At 39.6% G+C, this 10,955-nt stretch overlaps 1 protein-coding gene across 1 annotated transcript; it reads right to left on the bottom strand.

The window, feature by feature from the left end:
- Positions 1–4,509: 4,509 nt before the first annotated feature.
- LOC140322725 (vitelline membrane outer layer protein 1 homolog) lies at positions 4,510–7,367 on the bottom strand. Its single transcript, XM_072399300.1, has 3 exons — positions 7,054–7,367; positions 5,822–5,931; positions 4,510–4,852 (listed from the first exon to the last, which is right to left on the bottom strand). The coding sequence occupies exons 1-3, from the start codon at positions 7,201–7,203 to the stop codon at positions 4,567–4,569; spliced, it is 546 nt and encodes a 181-aa protein (XP_072255401.1). The 5' UTR covers positions 7,204–7,367; the 3' UTR covers positions 4,510–4,566.
- Positions 7,368–10,955: the final 3,588 nt, after the last annotated feature.

The following is a 10,955-nucleotide window of genomic DNA, read 5'->3' as shown; positions in this document are numbered from 1 at the left end:
AATGTTGCATATTTTAGATTGCCAGTGTACATGGTGGTTCAATTAGATTTTTCAGGCTTGTTTCCTTCTAGTAATATATTTGCTGTGTCTGAATGTCAATGCTTACCCACCCTACTGATCTATGAAAGAATGAAGATGCCACCCTTGCACAGGAAAGGTGCTTTGACTTTCGAAAAACCCATAACCTATGTATACCATGTCAAATGTATATAAATAGCAGGGGAAATGTGTTCAGAAACCTTGATAATTAACTGGAAACAATGCTACCTGAAGACTAGGAAGACTATGAGTTTACTACTTTCATGATCAATAGCAATTACTTTTTTCACCCGCAACACAAACAAAATGTTATCACTGGTACAATTTAATGGTCAAAAAGAAGCAAATAAAATGTTAACTGTAAGGTTTTACATATGTAATATACTTTGAGTTATGTGAGCATGGTTAGACTACTGGAAGGTGCTCCTACTTGTGTTGACTTATGCTTGGATGTAGCAAAACATTTGACCAATTACAACAAGTTTGTGGAAGGCATGGTGGGTAATTGATATCAAGAAAGATCTGAACGTGATGTACTTAACAAATACTAAACATTTATAGTATTTTTTTCCAAAGTATATTTCAATAGACTTACCTATTCATATTGTATTTAAATATTGCCTAGTGATCCTACAATGAAGTTTCTTCTTCAGGCACTGTTAGTTAAAGCGTGGAAGCACTTTGGAAGAACCCAACTCTCAGCTTGCTCCTGCAATGTCACACAGGCTTCTGATGGGGACTACGAGTGTTTATTGTAGTGGTCGTCAACCTGTGATCCACAAGAAGATTTTGGGGGTCCGCGGCTCTGGTCGGCACACCCCCGAGCGGGTTCAAGAGATGGACCCCACTGGGGGGACGCACCAGCCAGAGCCCCAGACTACGTCCCCTGTCCAAATCCCTGACTCAGGGAAGTGGGCGGGCTGTGTTTCATGATACGACCCGCCCACTTTCCCATGGCAAAGTGGGTGGGGTTATGGTGTTAGGACATCACTATGGGGGAGGTTCCTCCCCTTTGATTGACAACTGGCTGAAAACTCATGTGCGGTCAGGAGATGGTAATTTTAATGGTCTGCGGGACCAAACAGGTTGGCAACCACTGTTTTAATGCACATTATGCATACATGGTCCATTGTTGTCACCATCAGGAAACATATCTTGTCATGCAGCCACTGTGATTGCAGGAGATAACTACTGAGCTCAAGAATGTATGCATTACCTTATGCTAGAGATAGGAAAGTTACTTTAGAAAGTAATTATTGAACAAAAATGTCTGTGGTCGGTTCTCATTTCTCCAGATCATTACTTATCTAGTATTAGTGAGTACTATTCAACTGGACTTGTTTTTGTAATGTTAAAGACGTTTCGCAACCTTTTATTATGCTTCATCAGTGAAGAGTGAACAGTAAAGCACAAGTCCAGTTAAATGTAACTAATATTCAATATTTTATTATTGGAGAGATTATGAAGGGATTAGTGAATTCTTGGACTCCCTACAAAGGTATTAAGTCAGTAAGCAGTAATAGAATATATACATTCTAGGAATAAAACATACAAGGCACAATTTAATTTCTTAGTCTTTATCTGCTGTCAACTATTCTAAAAGGTGGATAGTCACACATCCAATAGGTTCCATTGGGCAACTCCTATTGAAAAGAGCACCACATGGGTGCTTGTTTTTATTTAACATATGGGATTATATTGATGAGGTTCAAAGAGGAAGAGGCCCACAGATGCCCTGAAAATAATTGCAATGGATACAGACCTGTCTTTCTGACTTGTCAGATTGTTGCCCCCAATCCTCCTAGAAAACTGGTCAACCTCACCCCTGTAGACATAAGGTTCAACAGGAGGAGGCCAATACAACTGCCAAGTGTACTATATGTCCTGGCATAGCACAATGTAGTCCTAAATGTCATCTCCTACTTTAGATTATGTCCTGACATTATATTTTGCTTGTCCCTATAGTGAAACAATATTTTTTATTATTTCCTGTGACATTGCCAGCAAACCAATATTTTTTACATTTAATAAAACCATTCAATGCATTTCACTCATCACTTGGGTTGGATATGAAAGGTCTAGATCAGTCTTCCTTATCCTTCATAGCCCTGAGGAACCCTTAATATATGTTTCAAGCCTTCGGGAACCCCTGCTAAACCTACAATTGGAGGTCAGTGGGAAAAAAGGCTCCTAAACTGGTACTGCCACAGATCCCAAGAGAGCTGTGGTATCTGTGCTTTTATTGGCTTCTCTTACTTTGAATGCCTCTACAGTCAGCAGCCTTGTTCATTATTCTTTTGGTTCTCATGTTGTCTTCTTCTTGCTCTGCTCCATGTAACTCCTTGTCTCGAAGGACTTGTACCGAGATACCTGGGGTGCAACACTCCTTCAGCTGGTAGGTATTGGTACCTACCTTTCGTATGATCGTTCCCTATATTAGAAAGTAACAGGCAACAGAAAGTTCCCTGAACTGATCTTCTCTTCAGGTTCCCATGTGTGGTTTTCAATCCTAGCTATTGTGATTATACTCAACTATTGTGTTTATACCTCCACCAAAAGATGGATCATGTTTAAAGGCCAATCTTCTCTTAGGCATTTCATGTTCAGATTCACCATGAAAGTGTATCCTCTCCAGCCTTGGAGAGCTTTAATAAATCAGGTCTAATGGGACTTAAGATTTTATCCTGGTAACTAACTGCAGTCATAGTATCATTAGCTAGCATGTGGAGGTCTGTGTGGCCCTCCAAAAATATCCTCCCAGACCATAACTAACCAACTGCCAAACAGGCCACGCTGGATGATGTTTGAGATAGCATGATGTTCATCATAGCATCTTTCACTCAGTGTGCACCCGCTCCCTGTGACGAGAATGGGGCACCAATGGCAAACCTATGTTTTCTGATGTTTGCTGGCAGAAGCCAATTGGGATGCATGGTGCCAGACTGTAAACAAAGCTCCAACTTCAGAACATTTGGTCAGAAACATGCACACAATTAAGCTGCTGGATGTCATAATCCAGGGCTTTGGCAGTGTTACTCCTGTTCCTTTCCACACAAAGACGTCCTGCTTCTGGGATGTTGCTCTTCTATAGCCCGTTCTACCTCTCCTTGTGTAAAGTCCTTCTCCTAGTATCTCATGCACATGCTTAAGACTGTACTGGAAGACACAGCAAACCTTGCGCAGGCTCATATGAAAGTGCCATCTTGACAACCTGGACTACCAGTCCAACCTTAGTGAGCTTCAGGTACTGCCTTCCGTACAGAACCAGTAAATGTATAGGCACTAGTAAACTGCAGGACCCCACCAGCTTGCACCACCCATCCACCTGTTGTTGCTTTCATTTGAGCCAAACCTCAAAGACTCAAAAAATGAACTGATTGTTGTTATAATGTATTCATTGAGTGCTTTCCTAATTTTTTGAGCAGTGTATATCTAACATCTTTTTGCCATCTGTAACCTCTTGGGGTCCTATAGACAAAACAGAAATGTTTTAGTGAATGTCAGATTTACTGCTTTATAGATAGACCCTATATTGGGACTTTTAGTCAGTTGGTCTACTAGATTGTAAGCTCTTCGGGGCAGGGTCCTCTCCTCCTGTATCACTGTCTGTATTAGTCTGTCATTTGCTATCCCTATTTAATGTACAGCGCTGCGTAATATGTTGGCGCTATATAAATCCTGTTTATTAATAATAATAATAATAATAATAAAGTATCCAGTACCACCCAAAAACATCCCCTTTTTTATAGTGGTGGTTCATTCAGTGAACATATTTCTTTTACTGTTCTCTGTAAACTAAGGTGAGCTACTTTAATGTACTTGATTGTTCTTGAAAGGTATTAAAGAGACATGAGAAAACATACAAAAATATTGGTTTAATGATGGGTGTCATTCCCTATCTGATCCCTAGGTGCTGCTAGGTTCACTCTAATTCACAATGAACACAAACGTAATTCATTGTGAATGAAAAGAAACACAGTTCCATCTTGTGGAAGGATTGAGAATGACATCTGGTATTAATACAATGTATTTGTCTATTCGCCCAAGTATGTTCAACCATTATTGTACAAAGTGGCTAAAGCTTCCTTTGAGTGACCGTTGTTTGGGGCAGTTACCGCCAGCCAATTAGGAAACTCAACACTATTTACCTTAGTAATGGGTCCACGTTGAATTTGTTAACATAGGTTTGGATCAAACAGGTTCAGTAAACATCAAGGACCTTTGGCAAATCTGTAGCAAACTACACTTGGGTGAGTTTGCTACTACTGATCACTAGGAGTAAGGAAACTGATGAAATGCTTTCTCTACCTGTAGCATACTGATGACATCACTACACCCTAGGCAAAGCCACTGGAGTAGTGCTTATGTTAACAGGTTTAGATGTTCCTTAATGTTGAGCATCACGTAAATTCTACAATGAATCTGTTGAGCCATTCCCTTTATGGTGGACAAAATAGGCACATTGCATGGTTTTATGTCGAGATTTGCAAGTTCAAATAAAATAATTTTATTATTGGTTATTGATATTCAGCAGCAATACAACTGTACATCATTGAGAGCAGTGTCATCTCCTTTTCCTTGTGATTTCTCTACTCTGGTTTTAATGCCACAAATACCACTGCAGCAAATTTTACTCCAGGTTCCAAAATTACCCCAGGTGCCACCATCTCCTTTGAAGATCTTCAAATCGGAGCACTGGAACATGATATTGTTGGCTGCAGTATCGTCACCATCAGTGGGCGGCTCAACCTTCAGGGAGAAGCTGACGAGTTCCCCAGCAGGGCACCAATAGACTTTGGTCCAATCTCCCCAGCTGTAGAGAAAGACAAGGGACAAAATGTCAGCTGGCTATGTGGTGGACTTTCACTCGTGATGGCCAACCACAATTGGTAAAGCCGGTAAACTGGTCCCATATTTAAAAAGGAAATGAAATGGGAAAACAATGGTTTGGGCCAATTTTCTATTAATCATTCAATTTACAATTGAGCACTTGATGCAGGATACTTCCACAGTACTATGCACCTTATAATTTCTAAGGTGGTAGCCCAAACTCTCATGGTCCAGCTTTTTGTGTGTAACCTGAACTTTCCTACTTTTCAGAAATGTACAAAATCTCATTCATCTGAGATTTTACCATAGTTGGCAATGACTAAAATGGCTTCAATGTTTCCTCTTGTGAGGTTGTTTACCTGAAATACTTTATCCTCTCTAAAGTGTTCCCATTGGAGGATTCCACCTCCATATGTATTTCAATCCCATCCCATATTTCTTCCTACTGGTATCACTTTTTGTCCCAATAACAAAGGTCATCAGGACATCTAGGGTGCTAAAACTCCCCAGTGGGAACAAGGACTAGCATAAAAACATGGAGGGTGTAACTCTTTATATACACCTATAAACTATTTACTTTTAAAGCTAAATCAAGATGGGTAGACCCATTTATTTTGTAAAACACAAGTTAATGTGTCTCTGTAATAGGCTGGTACATCATTAAACTTATATTTTTTAATTCAAGTACAGTAAGAACCTGAATCTAACCTGGTATCAGCCTCTTGGAGTCCATGTACAGTAGGAAAAGTAGCTCAATGCTGCGCTGCTTCTCCATTTACAGTCCAGTCACAGGCTGACGGGCAGGTCCAGTACTAGATTCAGTACTTCTAGGTAAATTTTTGGATTTTAGCTGAATTTTCCCAGTAGAATCTGGTTTTGTAAGTTAATCTTGTTTTTGGCTAGTTTTTGACCATAAAAGGCACCTGCACTGACAATGGATACATAGACTTACGGTCCCTTTGCGGAAGTAATTGCATCTTTGATGACTTCACTGAAGGGTTCAGCACAGTAGAGTTTGATTCCATTCAGAGCAGTGTCATCTCCTCCTACAGGAGGTTCCACCTTAAAAGTATAAATGATTGAAAAGCAAATTTTTATTAAGGCAAGACACCTGTGTGAAAAAGCTCTGATGGAAGCTGCTGGTATTCCATGCATTGTGTTTCACCTAATACACCTAATACATGTTTGATCTAATACACAACCCAGGGTTCAATGCCCCGTGTCTGGGAAACCTGTAATAAGAAATGGCGAGGACTGAAAACTGGGACAGTAGGGGAAGATCAGGATGCCAAGGCTGTGATTCTCATAAAAATTCACATTTAGATAAAATATTTAGGGGCTTCCAGAGCAATTGGGGGGCTGGTGGGATCTTCAAATTATTGATTATATATATTTTATAAATATACTATATGTTATATATTTTTTTATACTATTGTTTTATTTAGTCAAAAAAATTGGATATCATCTAATTTGTTTTTGATTTTTGATTTTTTATATATATATATATATATATATATATTATATATATATATATATATATATATTAAGTAACATTATTTTCTTTCTTGATGTGCTGCTTTCTTTCATTTTTAATTTAACTTTTTTTTTTTTTTTAACTATTTGGGGTTTATGTAGAAATGCTTTCACCCAAGCTTCACAAAATTTTAAATCAAAATCACACCTTTATCATCAGATTAATTATAAAATGGATACATGGGGAGCTACATATTTTCTATTTTAATTTATCTAGAAAAAATCTTTAAATTTTGAATAAAAGTCAAAAACATTTATAAATAGACCCATTTATTTTCTCACTGTGACAATAGGTACATTTTTAAGAAAATAAACAGAAACATTCCCTTACCAATTACCTGCCTGTGTGTGAATTTGGCTGTATGTAAGAAAACAAAAAATGTATAAAAAACAGAAAATGTAAAAAGATAAAATAAAATATATAAAACAAAAAATAATAATCTAGTAAAAAATAACTTATCTGTTCATTTTTATGTGTTTGTTTTTGTTCATAAATGTGTGTATAAATTTTATAAAAAATAAAAAGTAAAATGTACTTTTTTTCTGAATTGTATTGTTATATTTGAGTAATTGTAACATTGAAAAACAAAACAGCCATAAACTAAAAAACATAAAGCACATTGAGCCTTTTTAATTTGGCCTGTCACTTACCAGCAAACTAAAGGCCCGTGCAGAAGTTCCAGTAGGACACATCTCTATGTCACCCCAATCGCCCCAAATACCACCATTGTCCACAGAAATGATTCCTTCAGAGGTCAGGGCGACTTGTAGAAGGGACAGAATCAGAAACATACAAAACATCTTCTCTTTTGCAGACTCCAATAATTGATAAATAAATGAATTTGACCAAATTGTAGGAATTGTTTGAAAACTGTCTGCAGGCTCTCCACATTTGTAACTACAAAGAGAACTTTGATTTGTATTGATTTTGGATTCTTTTTAAGTTGACAATTTTATGCAAATAGATTTCCACAGGTCAAAAACAACTGCTACTTCAAAAGGGAACATGCTACACTATTTATCATGTGAAAGAATAAAATATTAACCAGATAAATACAATTATAGTTACCATTTCTGGCCCGCAGAAGGAGGACACAAGCCAGATTCTTTCACCATTAAAGAAGATTTAATCCAATTTGGATGGCTTTTGATTTGTGTATGATTACAGCTCCCACTAAAATTCTGTTTTCACCAATTATGTTTCCATTTTTTTATTTCAGTACCGTTTCAGCCTCTTTCAGGTTCTTCATGACAAAATGCAGAATGGGTTATGCCTGTGAAATGCCAGTAATGTGCCTTGCCCATGAAATGGGTCGTTCGTTAGTTTCTTGTAATCACCACCATGGGCACACACGAGAGGACAACAACGCAAAGGAGTAACAGAAGAAACCTTAGCTAAATGGATTTTGCCACATTTGTGCCCCATTTATGCCTATGATTTAAAATATTTTTAGAAAGGACCAGCAACTTATTATATATTTTGCGAAGGGGTGCTGAGAAGTTCCTGGCTTTGCCCAGAAAGAAGTGAGCCAGAGTTAGGAAATATTACATTTATTCAACATATTCCCCCTTGAGACTGATGCACTTGGTACAGTGTAGTTGCAGCTTTTCTAGACCAGTGTTTTTCAACTTTTTTTGAGCCACGGCACATTTTTTTACATTGATAAAATCCTGCGGCACACCACAAATCAAAAATGTTACAAAATGACACTCTGTAGCTAATTCTTTTGTCTCTAAGAATAAACAAGAAAACTATGTTACCTACTGCCACCCACTGACATGGAAGAGTATTACATTACTCTGCCAGTCACTACAGCACAGACACTCGACAATGGTAATTGGATAATTTCCCACGGTACACCTAAAGATCCCTCATGGCACACTAGTGGTTGAAAATCACTGTTTTAGACCATTCAAATAAATGTTCTTTGGTTGGGCCGCAAACTAGCTCTCAGCAGCATCTTTGACGTCAGACATGTCCTCAAAACTTTGCCCCTATAGGTGTTTCTTCAAATTTGGGAACGGATAATAATCTGAAGGGGCCAGGTCAGGTGAGTAGGGGGGATGGTGGACCAATTGGAAACCCACGGTGTTTAATTTGCAGCCACAACATTGGACGTGTGCCCAGATGCATTGTTCTGCAAAAAAGGATCCCTTTGGTCATCTTTCCACTGCGTTTTTTCTTAATTGCCTCCTTCAGTTGGTTCAGGAGGTTAGCATAATACTGTCTGCTGATACTGGAGCCCTGAGGTAGGTAGTCCACCAACAGAATACCGTCTTTGTCCCAGAAAATGGACGCCATGACTTTGACTGTTCCTTGGTTTCAGGATCATAGATGTGGAGCAAGGTTTCGTCCTCAGTCACTAACCTAGCCATAAAGTCCTGGGCAGCTTCAAAATGGGCCAAAATGGCTTTGGATGCTTCAACTGTTTGGCTTGTGAAACAAGTGGACTTTTATTCAAGTGGAGTTGGAAAAAACAGGAGTTTGAAAAAAAAAAAGGAGTTAAATCCTTATAGTAACCACAAACTGTAAGTAAACTTTTATAACTCCTTGTAAACAAACCAATATTGTAACTGGGAAGATGAGTGGTAGCAAGGTGGAAAGTTTTGTTCAGTGCACAGCCTGCCATATGTATGCACAATTGGAGCAACAGCTCCTAGGTGAATACCGCTGTGACAGATGTGAGCAAGTTGCCTTTCTGCTATCTCGCATTGGAGAGCTGACCCCTTGAGAGGGGTCTCCTGCTCACTGAGCAGGCAGCTAATGGCTTAGATGTGGATGGTGGCGAGGTTAATCAAGATGAACATGTTGGAAGTTGGGTTAATGTAACTAGAGGAAGTGGTAGGGGCCCTCAGAAAAGGAAGGCCAGCCCTGTGTTTCAGCACCCTAACTTATTTGCAAAGTTATGTGAAGATGTGCGGGTGGCAGACCCAGTGGTGGCAACTCCGGATGTTACTGCTACCCCTAACAGGAGGGAGGGAAAAGCAGGAAGGAAAAGACTATTGGTAGTCATAGGGGATTCTATCATCAGGATGACAGAATAGTTTGTCGCCCGGATCCCTTCTTCCGAATGGTTTGCTGTTTCCCTGGTGCCAGGGTTCGACATGTGGTGGACAGAGTATACAAACTACTGGGAGGGGCTGGACAGGACCCACCTATCTTAGTCCATGTTTCAAGTTGAAGAAAAAGACCTCCAAGGCTATATTTTCTGAAATATTGCCTGTGCTATGCAGGAAAGGAAGAGGAAGCTTAGGCAGCTAAACGCATGGCTTAAGTCCTGGTGTAGAAGGGAAGGGTTTGGGTTCATAGAGAACTGAGCTGACTTTTCATTGGGGTACAACCTGTATGCCAGAGATGGTTTGCAGGTAAATGAAACGGGGTCTGCTGTGCTAGAGGAAAGATTTAGGAGAATGGTGGAGGGATATTTAAACTAGGACAGAGGGGGTGGGACAGTCAAATAAGGTGTCAGAAAGGTTAGTCAGGGGTCAGACACTAGTGAAAGGTAGATTGGTGATAGTTGGGGGGGGGGGGGATTATGGATAATTGTAAGGAGCTTCCCATGTTACAAACAAACATTGGATTGTGCAGTACTAGTCGTACTGAAAAACAAAATGATTTGGCAAACAATGATGGTAAAAGCAGCAATGGTTTAGCCTTAATGAGTAAGAAGAATTATGACTTACTTGGCATTGCTGAATCCTGGCTTTGTTTTTAGCATGACTGGGCTGTCAATATTCCTGGGTATACTCTCTTTCATAAACACAGAGTCAAACGAAAGGGTGGGGGAGTCTGTCTGTATGTGAGAAGTAATCTGAAAGTAGATATTCGCCAGTCCTCAATATTCAGCTCATGGACAGCATCGCAGGTTGCTTGGTCAGTTGAATTTGGGGGGCGCCCATTGCGGGGCTCATCTTCAACGATGAAATGCAAATATATTACAAATATATTTTTATATGTTTTTGTTTTATTGGGTCTGGATGTGCTTTGGCCAACAGAAATAGCAGTGTTTTCATGCGGGCCATGGGTTTCCATGCATTGGGACATTATTTGGTTTTAGGGCTATCGCATAAAAGTTGTCTCCTGGAAGTTCTCAGTGCTGAAGGTTCTTTCTCAGGTCTGGTTGTGTGGTCCTTGAATTCTGGTCCAGTTTCCTGGTGTGACCTGGTCCATCTGACTACTCATGGTCTTCTGATTACAACTTGGGTTGTCTAACTATTCTTGATTTTCTGTCCCTGTGACCTGTCCAACCCTAATTTTCTTCCCATTGCATTGTTTCCACTTCACCCAACCTAACCCTGATCTTTAGTTCATGTCTCTTTGCTGCCTGTTCTAAATATCTCTGACCTCAGCCTTCAGTTTTTGCTTCACCATCTACCACAGTGGCGTCAGTTGTCAGTGAGGAGATCATGGAGGCCATGACCTGGAAGTTCTTAGCAGGAAAGAATCTGGTGGGCACCAAAGTTGTGGAGTGCTCTGATGAACAATGGGGTTACCTATTGTCCGTTGTCCTAACAAATCCTCAGGTATGGGTTATGAACAGTTTGCAGATGCC

Source organism: Pyxicephalus adspersus, chromosome 2, assembly GCF_032062135.1.
Source record: "Pyxicephalus adspersus chromosome 2, UCB_Pads_2.0, whole genome shotgun sequence".
Lineage (NCBI taxonomy): Eukaryota > Metazoa > Chordata > Amphibia > Anura > Pyxicephalidae > Pyxicephalus > Pyxicephalus adspersus.
This window is presented reverse-complemented; position numbering and strand designations above follow the sequence as displayed.

Excerpts from the sequence above, each read along its gene's own strand:
- LOC140322725 (XM_072399300.1), bottom strand. The coding sequence starts at position 7,203 with ATGTTTTGTATGTTTCTGATTCTGTCCCTTCTACAAGTCGCCCTGACC. Across the intron at positions 5,932-7,053 it reads CACGGGCCTTTAGTTTGCTG|GTGGAACCTCCTGTAGGAGG; the intron begins GTAAGTGACAGG and ends TATACTTTTAAG. Across the intron at positions 4,853-5,821 it reads ATTACTTCCGCAAAGGGACC|CTGGGGAGATTGGACCAAAG; the intron begins GTAAGTCTATGT and ends CTTTCTCTACAG.